This window comes from Molossus molossus, unplaced genomic scaffold, assembly GCF_014108415.1.
Source record: "Molossus molossus isolate mMolMol1 unplaced genomic scaffold, mMolMol1.p scaffold_m16_p_10, whole genome shotgun sequence".
NCBI classification, from domain to species: Eukaryota; Metazoa; Chordata; class Mammalia; order Chiroptera; family Molossidae; genus Molossus; species Molossus molossus.
In genome coordinates this window covers 49528398-49553427 of record NW_023425345.1, presented here as the reverse complement: position 1 = coordinate 49553427, position 25030 = coordinate 49528398, and the positions used below count along the sequence as shown (strand labels likewise).

The 25030-nt window shown below is 39.5% G+C and overlaps 2 protein-coding genes across 5 annotated transcripts in view; one reads left to right on the top strand and one right to left on the bottom strand.

Annotated features, from left to right (window-relative positions):
* The window catches only part of PFKM (phosphofructokinase, muscle), a 54378-nt gene extending 44500 nt beyond the window's left edge, over positions 1–9878 (bottom strand). The window contains exons 1-3 of one of the 2 annotated variants that reach the window (XM_036252328.1): positions 9858–9878; positions 7867–7957; positions 7128–7244 (exon numbers count right to left, since the gene is read on the bottom strand). In XM_036252328.1, coding sequence (XP_036108221.1) covers positions 7128–7244; positions 7867–7957; positions 9858–9866 — 217 coding nt within the window. In that variant the 5' untranslated portion in view covers positions 9867–9878. The remainder of the gene's footprint in view (positions 1–7127; positions 7245–7866; positions 7958–9857) is intronic. The other variant, XM_036252330.1, reaches the window with a different exon arrangement.
* Positions 8968–25030, top strand: part of SENP1 (SUMO specific peptidase 1) — a 61962-nt gene continuing 45899 nt past the window's right edge. Inside the window, exons 1-6 of one of the 3 annotated variants that reach the window (XM_036252332.1) lie at positions 9223–9243; positions 13954–14001; positions 15954–16084; positions 18124–18208; positions 19070–19111; positions 23623–23782. In XM_036252332.1, coding sequence (XP_036108225.1) covers positions 13998–14001; positions 15954–16084; positions 18124–18208; positions 19070–19111; positions 23623–23782 — 422 coding nt within the window. In that variant the 5' untranslated portion in view covers positions 9223–9243; positions 13954–13997. Of the gene's footprint in view, positions 9244–13953; positions 14002–15953; positions 16085–18123; positions 18209–19069; positions 19112–23622; positions 23783–25030 lie in introns of those variants that run through there. The other 2 variants (XM_036252334.1, XM_036252335.1) reach the window with 2 other exon arrangements.

The window sequence follows — 25030 nt, the reverse complement described above, 5'->3', positions numbered from 1 at the left end:
GCATCGGCCTGCAAACCAGAGAGTCCCAGGTTCGGTTCCTGCTAGGGGCATGTACCAAAAAAAAAGTACTGACCTTTAGTAATGTGGTTGTAAGGTATGTGGGGAGGGGACAAATTCTATAGTCTTATAATTAGGTCTTAGCCTTTTATTGAGCCTACGCCTCTGGACTGTGAACTTCAGGACTGTTTTTCTCTCTCTTTTTTTAAAATCCTCACAGGAGGATATTTTTCCATTTATCTTTAGATAGAGTGGGAGGGAGGGAAGGAAAGAGGAAGATGAAAAGGAAGGGGGGAGAGAGAGAGAGAGAGAGAGAGAGAGAGAGAGAGAGAGAGACATCAATTGGTTGCCTCCCGCATGACCCTGACTGGGGCTGGGGATCGAACCTGCAACCCAGGCACGTGCCTTTGACTGGAATTGAACCTATGACTCTTTGGTCTGCAGGCTAACGCTCCAACCGCTGAGCCAAACAGGCTAGGGACATGATTGTTTTTCAGATTTTTTTTTCTCTCCGCCTTAGGTGGGACAGGTTGATTAAAGTGGGCTAGAGTTGGGTATTTCCCTTCCTTGGGTCAGTCAGTCTCTGATAATACCCCAGCAAGTTAGGCTTTGGTTAACCAGTTTTCCCCGAGGACAGGCTTTCTTAAGGAGGACAGAGTGCTCTGAGATATTTCAAAATAGCTCCTTTTCTTCTCCTCCTCCTGCCAGAAGCCTGAGGAGCTTTTTCTCTGTTTACTGTGGGAATCTAGTCAAGCTCATGGAAGAAACATCTCACAATATTTTGGAGACCTCCCTTTGACTGGGTCTCCAAGGTTTTAACTCCTAGAGTTATTCACATCGAGCCTCCAACAATTTGTCAGTTCAGTTCAGGTTTTCCGACCCCATCGCTGGTTCCTGAGGACGTTTCTGCTGGTGGAGCTCTGCCCGAGAAAGCTGTGATGAGCTGCACTTCCTGTCTGTCTCTCTCATTTTGGGGTCAGCAGCTTGCCCTGTGTCCTCCCTTCTGTTACAAATCTGAGAAGAGTTGTCCATTTTTCTGTCATTGTACTTTTGCCTGTTAGGATGAAGTGGTGACTTCTGAGCTCCTTTCATGGGAAATTGGAAGTCCAAATTATATACTTCTAATGGGTAAAATTTATGATATGTAAATTTTACCTCAGTAAAGATGCTTTAAAATTTTGGAACAGTAAAAGCTGACAAAGCTCTCCATACATTCTGGGGTTTGTAACTCCAACACTGGAGGCACAATCCACCTCTCTTCTTCTCTTTACCCATTACCAATTCCCGTGTCTTCATTGAAAGTGTTCTTAATGAATTTCTGCATTAATGAATATACCTTAACTATGTGAAGGCAAGGAAATGCCATTCAGTTACGTGCAGCAATGAGCTATGGGTCTGTCTCTGAATTGAACAAAATACCTACCTGGTCTTATTACTTCTATACAAGCCTTGGATCTCATCTAGTCATTACCTGACTAATATACTATTAGTCCTCCATTCTATCATCCTCCACTAGAATGTAAGCTCCATGAGGAGAGACCCTGGACATAGGTATGAAACCACTGTCTGCACTGGAGAGTCATCTTTAGCTCTAGCTGGAATAGGATGACCAATGGCAATCTCCACCAACCACTGATACTAAAGTTATTGACAAAGGGCACTGGTATTAAGACAATGGTTCTCAGTTCCAGTCCAGTAGATTCAGCATCACCTAGACACTTGTCAAATCTTGGGCTCTACCTGGGACCAACTGAATCAGAAACTCTGGGGCAGGGTGCAGCAATGTGTTTTAACAAGCCCTGCAGGTGATTCTGATACACAGTAAGGTTTGAGAACCACTGTTCCAAGTTGTGGAGGTCCAAGGAACACCATCACTTTAAGAATAATATGCAAGTCTCAAAGGCCTAGATGGTTCCTAAGGAGTCATTTCCACCAATTAGGATAAACTTCTTGAGAAAGCTAGCTCAGGGAAGAAAGGTAACAAGATGATCCCTACTGAGGGTTGAAGGCACTACTTGCAAGTGTTGATTAGAGCAGAGGTAAACAAACTTTTTTTTTTTTTCCAGTCCTCACCCAAGGACATTTTTCCATTTATCTTTAGATAGAGTGGGAGGGAGGGAGAGTGAGACAGAGAGAGAAACATCAATGTGAGAGGGACACATCGACTAGTTGCCTCCCCCTCCCCCTGCACAATCCTGCCCAGGGCCAGGGACAAACAGCAACTGAGGTACGTGCCCTTGACTGGAATCTAACCCGAGACTCAGTGGTTCACTGGCTGATGCTCTAACCACTGAGAAAAATTGGCCAGGGTGATAAACAAACTCTTAAGCTGAGGTATGTAGCCTACAGCTTGGAACAGATAATCTTTTTTCTTTCCCTATGAAGAAGTAAACTTTTGGTATATCAGAGCAGAGAAGACAAATAACCATGATGTAAGACAATCCTGGGAGTCTTCTACTTCAGATCTGCTAACACCTCATCAAGACTAATATGGAAGGCTTAGCTGTGCCCCCATGCAGGACCAAATGACTTCCTTATGTTGGGAGTTGGTTCTCTATAGGCCAGAAACACACACACACACACACACACACACACACACACACACACAACCTGCTTCATCACAGTACAGGCAGAGCTGTCTATACTGATTGGCAGGGGGTTGCCCTGGCCAGTTTCGCTTAGCAGTTAGAGCTTTGGCCCTCGGACAAAAGGGTTTCAGGTTTGATTCAGGTCAAGGGCACATACCTAGGTTTCAGGTTTGACCCCTGGCCCTGGTTGGTGTTGTGCAGGAAGCAATTGGTTGATATCTCTCTCTCTCTCTCTCCCCCTTCTACTCTCTCTAAAATTCAATGCAAAAATATCCTCAGGTGAAGGTTAACAACAACAACAAAATACATTTCCCAGGGTTAACTGAGAGGTAGTTTAATAGGGGACTTCCCAGGTTAGGGTGGTCCAAAAGGATATATAAGATTGTTTCTATTAATCAATGAAAGATTTTTTAAAAAGTGTTTCTGAGGTCTACTGGTATCCTTGCATATTTGACTAGAAGACAAATATCAGTAAAGCTATTTTCCCACTCAATGACTTTCCCAATTCAGTTGACATTATAAGAGTCCTGAGAGTTTCAGCTTCAGGAAAACCCAAGTTCTCTGGAGCTGGTCCTGGAAGGTTGAGATCAGAAGCTCAAGGCTGAGATGAAGGCAATCTTGGTAGAGCCAGATCTCCCACTGATTTTCCTTCAGCAAGAATGCAGGTCCTTTGATCACTAAACTATTGCATCTATATATAAAGAATCCTGTCTCTGATGCAGAAAGCAAGTATACCTACTTAGAAGAAGCTTGGGCTGTGGGGAGCAATCATCTCTACATATCAGTTCACTCACAATATTAGGGTAACTGCATCCCAGTCTGCATAAACCATCTACGTGTGAGCACACTGTCAAAGGAACAGAATGGTGGTGTAAGTATGGGCAGTGCTGATGACAGGTAGCCTATATGAAGTAAAGAATATGATAGTAATTCTTGTGTTTATGGGGAGAAGCTGTGGCACAAAGGGCAGATGGGTGTGGCACTACTATCTTGGCATGATCCTTTATTTGCAGCCCAGGTTACCAACCAAGGCTGGTTGCCCATCAGTGAATAGGAGAGGTTTATGCACAGGAGAGGCTTTTTAAAATTATTTATTGATTTATTTTAGAGAGAGAGAGGAAGGGAGAGGGAAAGAAGGGGAGAGAGAGAGTGAGAGCGAGAGAGAGATTTGTTGTTCCACTTATTTATTCATTCATTGGTTGCTCCTTGTACATGCCCTAACTGAGGATCAAACCCATAACCTTGGCATACCAGGACAATGCACTAACCAATTGAGCTACCTGGCCAGGGCAAGAGAGGCTTTTAATAGCTGTTGGGCCTGCTGGTCCAGAACCTGGCCCACAAAGCTGCCCCTGAGCCTTTGTGCTAGAACTAGTTGCGCTCCCACCTTGTGGCTATCTGGAAATGCTAAGCACCTTTCTTTACAAAGGTTATGGATCTAGGCGACTCACTCCCTTGCTGTGCCCCCATGCAGGACCACATGACTTCCTTATGTTGGGAGTTGGTTCTCTATAGGCCAGAAACACACACACACACACACACACCACACACACCCTGCCTCATCACAGTACAGGCAGAGCTGTCTATACTGATTGGCAGGGGTTGGAGAAAATAGAGGCTGTAGCTGTTTCCCTGCCAGGTGTATGACTAAAAACAAAATGTTTTCCACTAGAGCTCAGCATCTCCATACATAGCTTCAATTAGAGCAAGGAGAAGAACATCCTAGAGGGAGTCCCTATGAATTTTTCAGGCTGGTAACAGCAGCAGAGGAACATCAGGCCAGGATTTGGGGCTGTTTCGGCATCAGTATCTTTGGGCTCACCTTCGCCAAGAGAACTGCACTGCCTAGATTCGAGAACTAGAGCAAGGCAGTGGCATTATCCATCCACCACAGCAGGTAAGTACTCGTGCCCCTTCCAATCCATCCTCAACCCAGGAGCCAAAGTGATCTTTTTTTTTTTTTTATTCTCACTGGAGGATATTTTTCCATTTATCTTCAGATAGAGTGGGAGGGAGGGAGGGAGGGAGGGAGAGAGAGAGAGAGAGAGAGAGAGAGAGAGAGAGAGAGAGAGAGAAACATCAATGTGAGAGAGACACATTGACTGGCTGCCTCCTGCACGACCCGACCAGGGCTGCAGATGAACTGCAACCAGGTACGTGCCCTTGACCAGAATTGAATCCACGACTCATTGGTCTGTGAGCTGACACTCTAACCGCTGAGCCAAACTGGCCAGGGCCCAAAGTGACCTTTTAAAAACACAAATATTATCCTCTTTAAAGATCCTGTTGCTCTTGAGTGATTTTTCCATAGCTTGGGAGTGGTAAAACCTAGAAGGTATAGTATGATTTGGAACTCATACAATTCTTATAGTTCACTTTCCAGCTATTCTTCCTCTCACTCAAGTCATACGGGCCTTCTCTATTCCTCCAATGAGCCAAACTCCTTCTCATTTCAGAGCCTATTGTCCCTTTTTCCGGAAAGCTCGTCTTACCTCTTTTGTCTGGCTAATGCATACTCATCTCTCAGGTCTTCCTGAGAAGTTTTTCTGACTTCTCAGGCCAGATTAGGTCCACTGTTTTACACTCTGACTACATGGTAGGTACTATTTTCCTTCACTGTACTAGCACCATTCCAACTATGTAACCACGTGTGTGATTATGTGATTACTATCTTACTCCCACAAGATGATAAATTTCATGAGGGTGGACAAAGCACTTATTTTGTTTATAATGCTTTATACAGTGTGTACAAATTTTCAAGGCACATACAAGAATCAACCAATGAATGAATGAATCAATAAGTGGAACAAATCGATGTTTCTCTCTCTCTCTCTCAAATCAATAAATAAATATTAAAAAATAATCTATACAAATTCAAGAAACTGTAGGACAAGGCCACCAGCTGGGTTTATTTCATGTACCTAGTGGCTTTTTAAGCATGGGGAAAGCAAATGATTAAAGGGACATAGACCACACACTCACTTGCCATATGTGGACAAAAAAGGAGCCACATACTAAACCTGACAAGCTCAGGGGAGGCCAGAATGGGAGGCTCTACAAACTGTGAGACTGAAAAGTAACCACATCAGATCGTCTGAACATAAAAATTTCCGACTACAGAGGACTCATGACTCATCCTAGGCCTGTAGCTTCCTTGACAAAGGTCAATCTTTACTTAAGTATGCCTATCTATTACTGTCTTTTTTTCCTCTAAGATAACATATTTCTGGAATGTCAAAGTAATCTTTTCCAGACCCCTCAGGGCATACCCACACCACCAGAGCTGAGACCACAGAACCCCTCATTGTAATGTTGCTCCTGAATGCCATTCTATGGTGCTGTAATTATTGTTACCTATTCATTCTATACTCACTGATGTAAAAGATGTGTCTCTCCATTTTACTCTTTATCTAGTCTCAGAGATGTCCTACCTTTGCTTTCTTCCACCTCCCTAATCTTCTACCAATGAATTTCATGTACCACGCACCCTCTTATGGCTCTTCCTTTGATTCTAATGTATAAAATTAGCTGTAAAACTGCCTTTCCCCAGAGCACTTTCTCAATTCCTTAAGATTTTTCTTCTGGCAACTGTGACATCCACTTTTGAAATTCAACATTTTGAACTAAAGTAATCAAACTTTTAACTTACACATTATCTCCTATTATGTCCTAAGAGTCTAGTTCATTTTCTCATCTCTTAGTGAGCCCAGTACAATGACTTCAACTAGTAAATGCTCAAAAAATTACAGAATAAATAGTGTTATATATTCCACAAGTGCTGGGAGTGTTTACTACAACAAATTTAACTCCTTGATGAAAACCTTTGTAGACCTGAATTTCTTCTGAAAATATAACGAGTTGGACTAAATAATCTTTAAGGCATTTCCAAAATGTAAACTACTGGGATAATGTCAAGGTTATATCATTCATGTATATATATTTACAACCTCTCTATCATTTCTAGTATATTACTAGGCACATAGTGGGAACTCAATAAGTGTTTGCAGTGAACTGACTCCAATATAAACATATTTAAGTTAAGAAGGAACACAGAGATGTGTTTCTGAAGTTTCATATAAATTGCTTATGAGTTGAACACTACTTAAAATATACAAGAGAAATTTGTTATTAAATGGTTTCTAAGGTGAATATTTTTTACAATATTTGGAATCATTTTGCAATATAGTAACTCCTTAATCTAATCCACTTTTAAGTTTCACATTTTGACATGTTGAATTTACTGATAACAGGATAAACCAAATTGTTAGCTTACAATTATGAGGGCACCAACTGACTACTATTGACTAAATCAAGCTATTCTTCAGAGAGAACTGTCCCTTTTTCTACAGTTTCCAAGATGATCTCTCTCTGAATTCCACTCCCCCACCCCCACCACACACACAGTTTCTCTTGTATTTTAACTCATATTTCAAATTTGGTAGGTCTAACCTAAATTATAATGCTATACATGCTATACATAAACTTTTCGCTTTCCAATATGCCTTTTCACATCCCTCCCCCTTGTTTAACCACATGCCTCACCATTTTCCAAAACAGGTATGCCTTCCATGGTGTGTGGATCATCCATAGTCTCTTTCAAGTCATATGTCTCAGGTGGTGGCTTTCGTATGAGCAAGTCAGAAGTTGAAGCTTCCCCAGCTGAGAAACAATATCTTTAGGTCACCCTCAGGGTGGGGTTCAGGAAAGAGAGTGCTCCTTATTCACTTTAATTTTCTTGATGCCTCTCAGCTATCCAGGACCCTTTTCCCATAAATCCAGTGAAAAATTAGAAAAGTGATGACTCTTCTCAAAAACTATCTTACTTTAGAAAGGTTCTACTCCTTGGACATAAATTGGGAAAAGCACAATACAGAACTATATTCTTTGAGAATGGAATAGAAGAGAAAGCCAGTTTTCTTTGGGACTCTTTATTTTACAGGTTTTGGAGTGTCAATTACAATGGCAGCAAGGACTCTCATAGATGAGCCCAGAAAGATTGAAATAATTCACAAAGAACCAGAAATCTACTACCAGCTCATGTACTATAAATTTTATTCTCTCTCAATTCCCCTCCTTATCTGCCTAGGGCTCATCCCCACATATTAAGCCACAATCTCACCTGATACTTGTACCAGGAAAAAACATGACCGAGTGAGAAATATCATAGTGGGCATGAAATACACAAGGCCAGTTAACCCCTAAAACCTGAATTTGCACTAGTAAGTCTCACATCCCATGTTGAGACTCTCTTCAAGAGAACCCATTCAGGAGACAACAGTACCTGTTCTCTGAGGAGTCCTGCCTAACTGGCGAGATTCAATCACACACATGAAAAATTTCAGATGAAATTCCTCTTTATGCATGGCTGTCTCCTAGAAATAGAGAGAGTTTAATCCAAATGAACAGATACGAGAAATGATTAAGATGGGCAAAAGTGACATGGACCAGGTATGCTCAGTACTAACAGGCCTTGCGGCCTGACAGTCCAAAATTCAGCATATAAAGTGAGGCAAATAATCTACTTTTATACATTTGACAGAGCAAGATCCCCTGAATTCAGCAAGTGCCTCCTTTTCCCAGCTGCTATGAGGAGCTAAAAGACTGGGGGACTCCAGAGGCTTCCATTCCTCAAGTCTGAGCTCAGACTGTGGCTATCACTTGGGTCTAGAGTACCTACTTGGAAGCATTCTCCTAGACTTCTAGACAGGGCCTGGGTCCAGAGGCCCAGAGTCGAGAGGCTCGATTAAAAGTCTGAACAAACATATTTCTTCCCATTATTCTCTTAAAAATAATGGCACAGGTTAATCAATTCAGTAACAGGAACAACACCAGGGCCATTTAGCTCTTCAGAAGGCAGACCCTATGGTTCTTTCCTTTTTACTTAGAAAAGTAGATCTTTGGTGGACCCCCCAGTAGCCTTCCTCACACCTATTCCTGTTTCAAATTACTCTATAGTTCTGGAAATTTCTACATGTTTAAAGTCTAACATATGACAAGCCCAAGCTTTTATTTATTTATTTCTTCCCTGTCAATCAAGCATGATGTGGTGCAGAGTACAGGAAGTTAAGAAACTTGTTTCCTAATCCCAGATCTACTATGCACTTTATAACTTTGGGAAATGACTCCACTTCTCTGAAATCTCCAAAAACCTCTACAAGCACTAACGTTCTGTGATTCTCAAGAAAACACAGCCTGAGCTCGATTTAGCTCTCAGGTCTACGTCTGCCAAGGTGCCCACAGGTTCCCGCAGATGAAGGGCAACCGGGAAAGCTGCCATGGAAACCAGAGCTGTAAGCAAAAATCGCCCAGCGGAACCAGAAGAGGGCGGGTGAGGGAGTCGGGGGGACAGAGAAAAGCGAAGGACGAAAGGCACACTAACAGTATTCCGAGCACAAGAGAAAGTCCAAACTGAAAGGGGATCAGGGAAATTATGACTACAGCCTTAGATGCTACTTTGGTTTCTGAGGCCTCGCCGTACTGCGCAGGCGTTTCGCGGGTCCTTCACAGTGCTCTTTGACCTCCCGCCCAACCCCCTTCCTCCGCAGCCACCGAGCGGCTCTTCCGGTGTTGGGAGGCGGTTCCGGCTCGCGGCCGTTCCCGGGTTTTGCGTTCCGCGCCCGGCCGGAAACTCCTTCGTATAGCAGCCGGTTCCGGTTCGGTGAGTGGCGGCGGGAAGCTGGGGGAGGGGTGAGGATGGAGGGAGCCTGGGCCGGAGGCAGTGCTCCTTCAGGCCCGGCAACCTGGGCTGGGCTGGCGGAAGCGTGGACGGCTGTGGGGACGGCGCTTTCTCCTCTGCCCCGCCCCCTGGGACCACCTCCCCTCCCCCATGCTGTCCGCCGCCGGCGGTCGGGCTGGTGGCGGTTAAGTGAGGCTCCCCGAGGCCGTTCCTTCAGGCTTTTTTCTCTTGGGTGGTGGGGAGGTGGTCTCCTTTCCGTTAGGGCCACCCTCGTCTCAGCACCCAGATCTCCTTGTGGGGGAACAGGCCGGTAGGGATTTCGGGGCTTTCCCGCCAGAGCAGGGTCATCTCTCACGGAAAAGCTGTTTTCACCGGGAAGACCAGCTTTCTGTTACACCTGCTTCCTCTCCTGCCTTCCTTGAGACCTGAATGATATTTCTCGACTACTTCTGCGTCTCACGTAAACATTTCTCCAACTCTTTTACTCGGTGGTATCCCCCTGAGATGCGATATCGCTAGTGCCACCACCAGAAAGAAGCGCCTGGACCCTCCTGCCCAGGTTATGAAAATCCCCTTAACTGCCAAAGTTTGCTTACCTGGCTCATCGCCTTCTGGTAATTCGCTGGAACCGTCTCCTTGGTGTATGTACCCTAACGTGGTCTCTCTGGATATCTGCCCAGCTTCTCCCGAGCTTGGTGATTTCTGTTTATCGGTGCCTCTGCAGTATTTGCACTATCTTGTTGGCAATAACTTGCTCCTTTATCACTTTCAAGTCAGCCTTGTTAAAGTCATTTCACGTCATGTTTGGTACACTTATTATATTTGGGGTGGTGGTGATTCTTACACAATTTGTGTAAAGCTTTTTATAGGCTCCCAACCATTGGACTTAGGGTCCTTGTTCTAATTGGGATATTCTGGATGGAATAGACAGGATCATCTCCTAAATCTTTATTCTTCACAAAGATAATTTGTGTTAAGGAAGCATATTGAAAGATAAATTATACTAAATTTGACATTTCAGTTATAGTTCAACCTTAAGCATCTCTTTAAGCATGATTCCTTAACTTTCTTCCAATTTAGAGATTCTCTTCCATTTTCCCCCCTTGTACTTTCATTTTGGAATCCTCATTTATTTTTACCTGATTCCAGTTAATTATTGCAACTGCAAAGATGGTCTTCATATTGTCCATCTGATGAGTTAACTCTAGAGGGAGCAAAGGGATTAAAAAACAGGTTCTGCTACTTCAGGCTAAGATGATGTAATTTAACTACTGCTTTGGAAGTGTTACCTTTTCTTTACCTGACTTCCACACCTACCAACTGCACCAGTTTTATTGTCTTGCTGTAAGTATCTGTTTATGGATCTGACCTCCTGCCATAGACAGTGAGCTTCTCAGCAGCCCCTGCTCATTCTTGTTATCCCTAGTACCATGTATGTAATTGGTGTACAGTAAATATTTGTGTGTGAAAGCAGTTGAATACTTAGTGTTTAAGGTGTTAGAGTGTTAAAGTGTTTCAAGTATTAGAGTCTAATTGGGAGACAATACATATAAAAATACCAAAAACAAAAACATGATGATATAGTACAAGTTGTATCTTATACAACGTTTTCCAAAGTTCAGAGTAGGGTGATTCACATGGTCACTGCCACACCCTTTTCATATCATAAATTGTTCTAACCACATCTTGGTTCTGGATAAAGCTAATTGTACAGTGGTTCTCTATGGTATATACTTTCTAGTAACTTCATAGCTTTAAACATTCTCTTTTATAGTCACCTCTTTGCATGTAAGCTTATAAATGTCTTATCATACTTGTTACATTCTGTTACTGTCAGGACTTTGCCATTTTTTTCTTACAGATTTCCTATTATCTTCTGTTCAGTTACTAACTTGACTTTACTTGAATATCAGTAACTACTTATGTTCTTTCAGTAAAATAAATGACCAATGTGAACTAGAAAATGAGTTATTAGAATAGGAAAAAAAATGTTCGTGCTTGCAAGAATTTGGTGGCATCCAAGGTTCCAGATCTAGTATTTCATGTTGAACTTGAGTTTAAATATCCCTTCTCTCAATGTTACTGCAAAGAGGCAAAAAGAAAGTACCATAAGAACACTGAAGAAGCTGGATATATTTTTATTAAAATGTAAATTTGGGACTTTAATTATTAAAATTATAAAACAGCATAGATTATTCAGAGTTACCTAAAGATTACTTTTGTCTTGCTAAAGTGTATGAATCCTTGAATTGAGGATATGTTAAAGGATGAGAAATTTTGTGATGTTTGTTGAAAGCACATTTCCTTGGAAGTTAGGATACCTGGATTTTTGTTTTACCTTTCCTCTGTGTCATTTTAGGCAAGTCACTTAACCTCTGTGGACATAATTTCTAATAATTTTTGATTTCTTGTTTGCTTCCCTTTTCACATCTGTCTCAGCAGTGCAAAAGAAGTTAACATGGGATTGTTCTGCTGGGTACCGGGCTTTTATTTATTTATTTATTTTATTTATTTATTTTTTATCCTCACCTGAGGACATTTTTCCTTTTTTTGTTCAGGTAGAGTGGGAGGGAGAGAGAGGAACAGAGAGAGAGAGAGAGAAACATCGAGTGGCTGCCACCCACACAGCCGACCAGGGCCGGGGACAAACTGCAACCGAGGCACGCGCCCTTAGCGGGAACCGAACCCAGGTCTCTCAGGACCGCAGGCCGACGCTCTAACCGCTGAACCAAACCGGCCAGGGCTGGGCACCGGGCTTTTAAATTGGCATTCTTCTTAATACAGCAAAAATGCTAGTGATGTTCTGGCCAGTGTGGCTCAGTTGGGCATCATTCTGTGCACTGAAAGGCTGCAGGTTTCATTCCCGGTCAGAGCATATGCCCAGGTTTCAGGCTCGATCCCTAGTAGAGGGTGTGTGTAGGAGGCAGCCGATCAATGTTTCATCGATGTTTCTCTAAAAATCAATAAAATAATATTTTAAAAAATACTAGTGATGACAATTATGAAATGGCCTGATAGAGTGAAATGTGGAAAAGCTACTACTAGTCTATTAGCTGATGGTATTTTCTCCCTTAATCTGAGACCCAGGGAACTCTGCTTTATTAAAAAAGAAAGGAAGGGGAAGAGTAACTGGGAGAGTTGCCAGATAAAAGCCTTTTGTTAAGTTGAGCACTTGCGAACATATTTAAAGCCTAAATCTAAGGCTTAAATTCTTTGGGAATCCTCACTGACAAGACTAGTAAATCAGGTGATTACTCTTGCTTAGCTATGCCAAGAAAAGCCGAAGCAGTGTTTCTTTGTTGTGTGCACTTTGTTATTATGACCATAGAGTATACCATTTATCATCAGCCCATCTCCTTAATAGATTGAAGCCCTGATACTGCTATGTAGTTGATGAAATATTCAGTCTTTTAAAAATAATGGTGATAGAATTATGAATAACATAAAGGTGACTATTTTCATTCCTAGTCTTCTTCTCTTGGAAATCTGCCAAGAAGCATATGTGCCAAGAGTATGTTTATTAACCTAATTCCAAGCAGTTAGGCTTTTAAATTCCTTTTTCTGGGAAAATTAGATCCATCAGAGAAGGAAATAATTTTGTATAGGCAAAAGGGCTTTGGATTTTAGCAGTTTGATTAATGATGGGGGAGAAAGTACTTAGTACAACTGTGACATATTCCCTGACTGTCCTCAGAATATCAGTAGCTTTATGTTTAGCTGCTCAGTAAAACACGTATGGAAGACAAGTCCTAACAGGACCACCACAAGATCTGTCACTTGTTCATGGAACGGTTTAGCATGAACTAATAGCAAGAGCAATTGATTGGGAATAATTTCTAGGTTGTACTTTCAGTGTAGTCACTAACCAGCTTTATGACCAAATGCAGATTAATCTTCAAAGGGTTGGATCTCCCAACTTGCTGCTGCTTTTTTAAAAATATTTTTTCTTTAATAGTTAAAAACAAAAATTTTTTAATCTTCACCCGAGGACATTTTTGCATTCATCCTCAGAGTGGGAGGGATAGAGGCAGGAAGAGAGAGACAGAAACATCCACATGAGAGAGACACATCTAGTGGTTGCCATCCACACGACCCCAACTGGAGCCAGGGACAAACTGTAACCAAGGCACGTGCCCTTAGCGGGAACCGAACCTAGGATTCTCTGGTTTTTGGCCCGATGCTCTAACCACAGAAAACTGGCCAGGGCAAAAATTTTTTTATTGATTTTAGAGAGAAGAAGGGAGAGGGAGAGAGAGGTAGAAACATTAATGAGAGAGAACATCGATTGGCTGCCTCCTGCATGCCCTCACTGGGGACTGGGCCCACAACCTGGGCATGTGCCCTGACCGGGAATCGAACTGGCAACTTCTTGGTGCATGTGTTGACGCTCAACCAGTAAGCCACACTGGCCAGACCCAACTTGCTTCTTGCTGTAATATTTATTCTCTGATTCTGTGGGTAGAGTATAATTGCTGTTTGGTATAGTACTGATTGCAGGAAGGTACAGTTTGGAACTACCTCAGGCTAGTTTTAATTCTCATCCTCTTCCCATCAAGTCAACTCTCCTTATCACCTTATATTTTTCTCAACTAAAAATACAAATGTCACTTCTGAGTAGTTTCCTGTTTTATAATTAAATAGGAAGGAGATATTTCAGTACGTAACATTTCTGTTTTCTGTCTTCTGTTGTAGGACTTTGTATCTCTGCTTAAGTCAGTGATGTGAAAAGACCTGACATGGGTAAGACTGACTATGAAGTAGTCATTCAATCTTTCTGGTTACTCTGTTTAGTTAAGCTGGTGTGAAAGAATGGGTTTTCCTAACATTTTTCTAACATTTTCAATATTTGCAGTTTTGTGCTCAATAATTTTAAGGGAGATCTCATAGTAATTATGTAATACAGTATGCCAGACAGTTTTCTTTTAGTTGAGACATTGTCTGTAGTACTGTTTGGAAGCATTTTCTCATTCATTGTATTGAAAAAGCTAAATACACACTAGCAGACATTTACTGTGTGTTTTAAGTACGTAAAATATATTTATTTAATTTACAATCACCTATAGTACCTACAAAATAAGTACTATTATTATCCCCATTATATCAACAAGGAAACTCAGGCACAGAGGTTAAGAAACTTGCTAGGGTCACATAATTATAACTGGAAGAACCAGGATTTAAACTCAGGCAGCCTGGTTCCAGAGTCCTTGTCGTGTAGTAACTATGTTATACTTCCTTCTACATGATAAATAATTTGATTAAGGTAAATTTTAAGTTTTATTTAGCCAGAGACACTGACAATTAATTATGATTGGAACATTTTCCACTATTCATAGTACTTTACGTGTATAATGGGAGTCAGTATAAGGTCAGGAATAGTAGCCATATTAAAATAGATTAAGAGCCCTGGCCATGTAGCTCAGTTTGTAAGAGCATTGACCCGATACATAAAGGCTGTGGGTTTGATTACTGGTCAGGATACATGCAAGAGTCAACCAATTAATGTGTAAACAAGTGGAACAATAAATTGATGTTTCTCTCTCCCTCTCCTTCTCTCTCTAAAATCAGTAAATAAATTTAAAAATGAAAAGAATAGGTTTAAAATATATACAGTTAGCCCATTTGGTGTGGCTCAGTGGTTGAGCATTGACCCATGCACCAAGAGGTTGCCAGTTCGGTTCTCAGTTAGGGCACATGCCCGGGTTGTGGGCCAAATCTCCAATGAGAGGCATGCAGGAGATGGCCAGTCGATGTTCTCTCTCATCGATGTTTCTGTTTCTCTTCCTCTCTCTCTAAAATCAATAAAGAAAAAAAATATATATATACAGTTAGATCTTACAACAGTTCATTTGCTTCTTTTAAATTCACATTAGTCTTTTCTCACATTTCTGTCTTTTCCTTTTGCTTTGTCTTCTTTCTCTCTCCCAGTCATTGTTTCCCTTTTTTCTCATTGCCGATATTATAAGTAATTGAGTTCCCTTACTCTCATTTGTTTCTATTTTAGCTCTTTTATAACAAAGTAACAAAGGTCTCAAAAATGGCTATATAGTAAGATTCTGCCATAATATTACAGTGGTTGAGCTGATCTCTGTTAACAGCCATGAGAATAAATGTTGCTTTCTGAAGAAAAAAATTTTCAGGTCAGTTAATTTTGAAAGCACTCTTTTGAGCTAAAACAGAAGAAATAACACTAATGTTAACAAGTGTTTATTGAACTGTGAAATTTTTTCCCTATTCTTTTTATAATTAAAATTTTTATATAGTTAAAACATTAAAAAATTTCTTTTAGGAAAATTTCATTATTTTTAAAACTTCTAATTTAGTTTTGAGATTTTTTTTTTGCCATTGGTTACTTATGAAGTAGAGGTTTCATTTAACTTGTAGGGCTGGTCGTTGGGAATAATAGTAATTATTATTCTCACCTGAGGACATGTTTTTATTGATTTTTAGAGAGAAAGGAATGGAGAGAGAGAGAGAAACATCGATGTGAAAGAAACACACCTATTGATTGCCTCCTGTTTGTGCCCTGACCAAGAATCGAACCTACAACCTTTTGGTGTATGGGACGATGCTCCAACTAACTGAGCCGCCTGGCCAGGGCTGGGAATTACTTTTATTAGGTGAAAAGATTGGTTTATAGGAAAGTAGTTATTAAAGAATTATGGGACTTGAACTAATATGGACTCTTTCCCCAGATGATATTGCTGATAGGATGAGGATGGATGCTGGAGAAGTAACTTTAGTGAACCACAACTCCATATTCAAAACCCATCTCCTGTCACAAACAGGTTTTCCAGAGGACCAGCTCTCACTTGCTGACCATCAGGTTAGGAATAATTTTCTTCCTTCAATTAATGAATTATTTTGTCTTAAGTTTTCATCTTATATAGTTTAAATGCCAAACTCAAGAGTACAAGCATATATATAAACTTTTTAGAATCAAAGGATTCTAATGTTTGGAATTCTGTTTAATATATTAAAGTTAAGAGACCAGCTAGGCTATGTGTGAATTCTTTGACAATAGTACCTTTGAGAAAACTCTTTATTATTCCTCTGAATATTACAATTACCAATACCCAGATCTGTATAGTTAAATTTTTTTTTTTTATTCTCACCTGAGGACATTTTTGCATTTATCTTCAGTTAGAGCAGGCAGGAGAGAGGGAGGAAGAGAGGGAGAAACATCGATGTGAGAGAGACACATAGAGTGGTCGCCACCCACATGACCCCAACCAGGGCCAGGGACAAATTGCAACCGAGGTACATGCCCTTAGCGGGAACCGAACTCAAGACTCTGGTCCATGGGCTGACACTCTAACCGCTGAGCCAGACCGGCCAGGGCAGATCTGTGTTGTTTTAAACTAGCATCTTAAAATTGCTGAGCATTAAATGGGGCATATGTATTTGTAACTATACAGCAGCTCTGAGATTTCTCTGTGCTATAAAGCTTATATTCTCAAAGGATCAACAATACCAGCATCACCTGGAAGTTTGTTAGAAATGCAGAATCTGAGGCTTCACCTCATACTTACTGAATAAGAATCTACAGTTTAAAAAATCTCCAGCTGATTTATATGCACATTAAAGTTTGAGGAGCAATATTAATAAAGCAGTCTTTCTCAATAGGAAAGCCATTACTAATTTGAATGAGGTGAATCTTTGCTGTGTGAATCTGGCCTAAGCATAGCAGAATGTTTAGCATCTTTGGCCCCTGTGTACTACATACCAGCAGCATCTTCCCCCAATTATTATTTTAATAACAGTACATATTCACACATGTCCAGATTTAATCAATCATTTAGCAGCACCCCATGATTAAAAACTGTAATGTTTTCAAAAGAATCAAAACCAGGTCAATTTTGTCTGCTTTTAAACAAAATTGTATGTTTTTATTGATTTTTTTTTTTTTTTTTTTGAGGAAGGGAGAAAGAGAAAGAATCATCGATGTGAGAGAGAAACATTGATTGGCTGCTTCCTGCACGCCCCCACATTGAGGATCAAGCCCAAAATCTGAGCATGTGCCCTGACCTCTCAGTCCATGGGATAATGCTCAGTCCACTGAGCCACACCGACTGGGCTGATATTGTCTGCCTTCTTTTTTTTTTTTTTTTTTATCCTCATCTGAGGACATTTTTCCATCCTTTGTACAGACAGAGTGGGAGGGAGAGAGAGGAAGAGAGAGACAGGGAAACATCGACGTGAAAGGGACACATCGAGTGGCTGCCACCCGCACGACCAACCAGGGCCGGGGACAAACTGCAACCGAGGCACATGCCCTTAGCGGGAACCGAACCCGGGTCTCTCCGGACCGCAGGTGGACGCTCTAACCGCTGAGCCAAACCGGCCAGGGCTCTGCCTTCTTGATATATGATACATTGAGTTTCAGAACAGGATACACTAAATGCGTATTTACCTTATAATGAGCATTTTTTGAATTAAGTTGTATAATTGATATTTTACCCAATTTCCCCCTTGATGCCTCAGTCATTTTATTAGATTGTATGTTTTCCTTTCTTATTAGTATGTTGTTTATTTAATAATATATATGTGTGTATACACACACACACATAAATATGATTAGTTATATAGGGGTGGACAAAAGTCACACATAAATATGATTAGTTATATGGGGGTGGACAAAAGTAGATTTACAGTTCATATGGAAGATAATACAATAATTAATAAATAATAATATAAGAATAAACTGTGTTTCACATACAACTGTAAACCTACTCTTGCCTCACCCTGTATTGAATTCTGAAATATGTCATAATCTTGTTTAATGATACATTTTTTTCTGGTGTAAATTTGTATTCTATTTTACTGTCAAAGTATGATTTAAGAAAAATCTTCTGCTTTGTTTAGATATTACCTTCCAGGCAAGGTAATTTGGACGGATCTTACACATGTTCCACAAGGAGTGCAGCTTATAGTCCCAATTATTATTCAGGTATGACACATTACTTGGAGTCAAGACATTTATACCTTTCAGATTTCTTCCTAGCATATCACTTGTGTTTACCATCTCTAAGAATATGAAAGCATTGTCAAAAGCAACCATTTTTTTCCACTAAAACATCATTTTAATAAGCTGTGTGTGTGTGTGTGTGTGTGTGTGTCTGTGTGCTGTGATACTTTACTAATCTAGTCTCAACTAAATATTTTTTAATGGAAAAGTTGTTTTGAAATACATTCTCCTCCTTGTTTATTATATCATTGTAAAAAGCACTACGGCTCTTTTTCTTTTTTTTAAAGCTATGTCTATGTGATGTAAAGGTTATTTGTTTTGTATTGATTTAAAGTTCAGAGCTAGCCAGCCTATTTCTGTTCTGCTGGAAACCACTGAATTCTGAAAATTTATTTCTGCCCAAGTTTATCCCTCCACCAGGGCAGGAAATGTTAACTACATGTCTCTATCTAGCACCTGCCACAGCCATGCTTGCGTATTCAAGGGCTTGCCTATTCAACTTGTGATCCATGACAGAAGTCAGCATTCTCTAGGCTATTCTAGCCCCTGGTCTTCCTGACTTTGCATCTTCCCTTCCTACGGTTTGGGCTTCCAAAGATCATCTGGCTCTGTCTTGGGGAAACGGAGAGTTTTTCTTTGTTAGCTTCCTGGCAGTATAACCTAGGAAGATATTAGTGTTTTCCTCTGTCTTTTCATTCCTCCTGCTTCAGTCTCCTCACCTTATCACAAATATGGGAATATTAGTAATACCATCGAACCTGCCTTAGTGAGATTTTTATAAGGGTAAATTGAGGTAATATATATGAAATGCAAATAATAATTGTTGTTATTTGGCTTCCTCAGGATTCTTTGTCAGCAAGATGAGATCTCCTCCCCTAAAAAGACGTTAGTATGATGCTCTTTTAGATTTATATTATATTTAAATGTCATTTAGGTGGGTGGTAATTTATCCTGGGCACTGGATTTCCTCTCCTGGGATGGGAAATGGTCTCCACATAGTATGTGCATAATTTGTATAGAAAAATCAGTTAATTTGCTCCAAGAGTAACTTTGTCATCATTATTATTGAAAAATCCTTCCTGATGAGTAGAGCCTGAAATCTGGTTTGATAGCTCATTATTAATCCTAGGGGAAGGACAGTTGAGTGAATAATGAACTCAGATCATTAGTATTTTCATTTGAACTCAGGTTGTATTTCCTTGTAATTTCATATGCTAATTTACCATTGGGCAGAATATTTGCTTTTAGGTAAAAATAATTGCTCAATAGTAAATAGTTATATAGAGAAAATTATACTCAAAAGCTCTTGACCATAATTCAGCTCTTCCTTAACTCTCTTGCCTTTTCTGATTTTTAACTGTGTGTACAGGCATAGTATACATTGTATGACTTGGTACATATAATCTTTTTTTAGCCCAATATTTTTATTTTTACTCTCCATCTGTTTATGTATGATTCTTCATATTTACCTTTTTTTGTTGATTTCTAATCCATGGAATTGATGTACACATTCACAATTCTTTATGTGCAATTCCAAAATCCAAAAGGCTCCGAAAACCAAAATTTTTTTCATAATTTATTTGGCACCAAAACTTGACCACCCTGAATTCATTCCTTGGCAAAAACTACGTGAACTAACATGAAATTATTTATATTTTGTCTTTTATATATCTCTGTAAATAAGAGTATTTACACATTTTATGCACATATATCAATATGTGTGATTACAGCGTGCTGATTCAGATTATAGTTGGAAGTGTTACATAGTGTATTCCAGGTCATCTTTCTAAAATTTCAAAATTTTAAACTCAGAAACAACTGAACCCCAGGGGCTATGGTTTAGGATAATGGGCCTGTGCCTTCATTTGCTTTATTGTTTTCGCTATGGTTTAGATTTCCTTCACCCTTGCCATTTCAACTATTATAAATCACATGACTTAAAAACATATATATAGCGTATTTTTTAAAAAAATTTTGGTAGATCCTTAATACTCACAAAGGATATATCTGAGGTCATCTCAAATCATCATATTCTTGACTGTAGTGATATTTGACCTAATTCCTGTCATCTCAGTTACATGATTCTTGAGAGTTCCAATTTTCCTATATTTGGCCTTATACCACGAGTTGGTCCTCATATTAAACTCTAAAACTGACATTTTATCTCTTATTTAAAGGCCATCTTTTTAGGAAAAGAAAGAAAAAACTATACAAGTTACTGTATACATGGATGATGAAGAGAGAATAACAACAGTGAATAGTAAAGCCACATTGAAATATGGATGCTGAATTATTAGATTTATTCTTTTTTTATCCTCACACAAGGACATTTGTGCATCCATCTTCAGATAGAGTGGGGGTGAGAGAGAGAGAGAAATGTTGACATGAGAGAGACACATTGACTGGTTGCCATCCACATGACCCCAACTGGGGCCGGGGACAAACTTCAACCGAGGTACGTGCCCTTAGTGGAAACCAAACCCGGGACTCTCTGGTCTGCTGGCCCACGCTCTAACTGCTGAGCCAAACTGGCCAGGGCTACAGTTATTCTTTAAATTATAGCCTGAAGCAATTTACCTCTGTCAAATTTCATCTAGTCCCTGACAAAACAAACATGGCACATCACAGACCTCCAATCAGAATTTTAAATCTTGAATGCCAAGGGTCTGTATAGATTTTTCTTCTAATAGTCTTTTTTTTCTACTAATAAAGTCTTTAATTAAAATCTACTTTTTACTATGTAATTTTTAAAACTTTGTTTCTTTGCCATACTCATTCCAACTCATTGCATGTCTTACAGAATTTTGTCTCTGCTATCTCCTTTGGATGTATTCTTCTCTGATAATCTCCACATTGATTTCTTGTGGTCAGTCACTTTGAGCCTTACCTTTTGATTGGGCTAGACATGATTCCCAACTTTACCTGCCTTCGTTTTCTCATTCTGACTGTATTGGTATTTGTCTCCTCTCTTGCCTTGCTACCCTTTCCTCCATTGAAGTGAAAACAAACACAGGAAAGCCCCAAATTTTAGAATGTAGGGTCTGGAGCTTTCTGTTTATTCCTTTACTGGATCTGCCTCTTCATATAGAGTAGCCTTCTCAATGGCATGAGGTAGTGAGGCATATCAAGCTTTTAAAAAATCTGCTTCTTAATCCATTTAAGACTAGACTACTAAAAACATTGTTTTGTTTGTTTTTGTTTTTTTAATTAGAAAGCAGAGAAAATGCAGCACTTTTACTTTAATAACTTAGTTGCTAGTCAGACTTCAGGACCTTTTGATTTTCTTAAGAGTACAATTGAAAAGAAAATTAAAACATTTTAAACCCTAAACAAAGAAAAGTAGACTAAGATGAAATGATTTTGCTCATGCTTAGAATCTTTCTCAACATCTTCTTTTTGGAAAAATGTTAAATTAGATTGCCAAACTGTTGTTTAGTAGGTAAGATGATTTAAAGCATTTTGCTATTTATAATAACTAAATAGATCCTAAAGTTAACAGGAACTACTGTTAGTTACTTTCATAGTAAGTGATTGGCAGATACACTTTTTAAAGCTATAAAGTTTATTTCATTATTTCCTAAAAGTTTTGCCTGTCCTTGAGGAAAATTAATAGAGAATTGTAGAAAAGTACCCATCATTTTATTGGCATACAACCAAAATTAAATTTTTGTTGTATTTCCTTATAGTTTTATGTGTGTGTATATGTGCATGATAAATAATCTTATTTGTGGCATAGGCAGTCTCATTTCTTAATGATGACAGAATACCAGGCTAAATCATCACCAATAAAATTAGAGTCTGTAATCCCCTGCAAGTCCCTCTCTAGCTTTGTTTGATCACATCAACAATAGAGGACTGTTCAGTGATTTCATTGAGTAGAGATGGAACCACTTTATTCTTTTAAAACAGACTGCTTGATTCTGTGCCTTCCTTTGCATCCTGAAGTCTCTGTCACATGCCCTTGAGAAGGTTACTCTGGTTTATACTTAGGCTCAAATTTCACACATGTCAGGGTAATTTTCATTTTTTGGTAAATATTTCTAGTTAGATTATTCCCTAATCAAATTTTAGCAAAAAAGTATGAGAGACAAAAATTTCTATTGTTACTACTTTGCATTTAATTTAAAGATAATTTTCTCGTCCTTTAATGAGACTTGTTTTCATTAGCCTCATGTCTCTGTCTTGAAAATAATGTTGATAGATGCTAAGCATAGATAATGATTACAGAAGGGAAAGGTTATAATTCATTTTGAAAGTAAATTTAATAGATCAGGTTTGTTCACTGGTGAGTCAATTGGTACTAATACCACCTCTGACTGCTACTTTTTTTTATATCTTATTTACCCTGAATCCTGATAATCCCGATCAACTGAAAAAACAACAAGGCAACACAATACAAAACTTATATTTTTGTTGACTGCCTTTGTTATTGGAGAAAGTATCAAGAGCTACTTTAAATATTTTAAATAACATAAATATATAATGTGCAAAATTCTATAGTAATATGCTTTGAAAGAGGATCTTCAATGTGATGTTGACAGGCCAAAAAATTTAGTAGAGAATTATCATTCTCATTTTTCCACTGGTGCTCCTCAGGGTTCCATCACATAATATCTGAAGTTATTTTGAAGGCATTATTTTAAATTGTCCAGTCCTGATGATTAGGAGAGGAGGGTATAGAAATTATTTCTACTCTTAGCTGCAACTTGGAAGTATTTATCACCCCTGCTTGTAAGCGACAAGTCAGAAAATTCAAGTAATAAATAATTCTTATTTAGCCTGATTGCAGCCTCAAGCATTGGAGTATTGATATGTCTGTTGATTATGGCGTTAAGTGACTGAAGGATACCATATCAGAACCAGATGCACATGATGGGTCATTCTTGCCATAGCTGGCCAGAATAAGCAGCAATTAGGTTATCTCTGCTCTTAGAGAGTCTCTGAGTTGTGAACATGGTAATTAAAAACAAGAGACACCAGCTGCTTATTAAGCAATAACTGTTGTTCATTTGAATTACAATTCTCCTTGGCCCTCCACCTGCTTTCTTACTGGTCTGGCCTACCTTCTTTCAGGCCCAGGCCTGGGAGTGCTTGCAAGATATAGTTGGGGTAAAATGTTGACTTTTGGTGGACACCACGGAGTCACATTGATGCAGATAAGGCACATGGCTGTGGCAGGATTCAGCTCCTTCAACAATTTTCAGGTTAGTATGGCTGAATCAATTTTAGTTTGTAGAAGTTCCCTTACTGCAGACTTTACTGGCAGTTGAGACTGGGATCTTCATGAGAGACATGGTAATATGCCACATTACTTTAGAATACAATGTTGGACATGGTTGCAACCACGTGGAGAACCACTGTAGGTATTTAATTTATTCAAACTTTTATTCCTTTAGATAACCCTTCCTCAGACAGTTTTCTTGGCTCAGGAGACTTAAGAAACTTTGGCCAGAATGCAAATGGCCAGTGGAGAAATTCCACTCCAGCATCAAGTTCAACTTCACAAAAATCAAGAAACAGCCGAAGTCTTTACCTCGAAACCCGAAAGACCTCAAGGTAGGTATTCTTAGTTCACAAGCCCTTCCTGCGATATGGAGGAAAATGGTTATAAGATAGTTGTTACATTGACATTTATAAAGAGTAACACCATTTTTGAACTTGAACCATAGAGATATGGACAAGTCCATTTTAAACTTTCAGCTTTTAATGTACTCGGTGCTGAATTTTGGTGACAGTCAAATTTTATCATTAGAGGAGAGAGTTTTGAGGGAAATCTTGGTGGATATGAGTATATTGGAACCCTTTAGGATCTGTATCGCTATTAAGAATCTCCAAGTGAAAATCACTTTCTACAACTTCAGTAGCAAAGAAACCAGCACATGTTGTGAGCTCTCACATAACGGAAACCTGACTTAAACCAAGGCAGCTCTATACCTCATGGCCTCACTCTGCTAGACCTAAGCTACTTCTGTTAGAAAATAGTCACAAAGAACTTGATCCTATTTAGCCTACCTATTCCCTCACCAAGCTTATACTGATTATTAAAGAGAGATGAAATTTGGCTTAGGAACTTTTCCGTCAGGTACTTTAATATGTTAGCAAAATATTTCTTCTTTAAAGTAGTAGTATTTATTAAATTTTTTTTTATATTGATTTGAGAGAGAGAGGAAGGGAGAAGGAAAGAGAGAGAAACATCAATAAGAGAGAACATTTATTGGCTGCCTCCTGAATGTCCCCACACTGGGGATTGGGCCCACAACCTGGGCATGCGCCCTGACCGAAATTGAACTGGTGACTTCTTGGTGCATGAGTCAACGCTCAACCACTGAGCCAAACCAGCCAGGCTAAAGTAGTATTTTTGACTTCTTAAATTTTACATTGGTGATGGGTTTTAAGAATGTGATACCATTTAGTTTACTGCTTAGTCAAGGCTAAGCTTTCTGGTGATGATTGAAACCAGTAAGATGACTTTTATTTTATGATTATCAGCACATAGATTCTAGAAACATGTCAGTACTCTCAAGGATCATCTTCCCACCCGGCTAGTGTGGCTCACTCGTTTAGCATCAACCCATGCACCAGGAGATCACCAGTTCGATTCCTGGTCAGGGCATATGCCCAGGTTGTGGGCCCGATTCCCAGTGGGGGGCATGCAGGAGGCAGCCAGTTGATGTTCTCTGTCATTGATGTTTCTATCTTTCCCTCTCCTTTTCTCTCTTTCTAAAATCAATAAAGAAAAAAAAGATCACCTTCCCATTTTTTTTTATCCTCACCCGAGGACATTTTTTTATTTATCTTTAGATA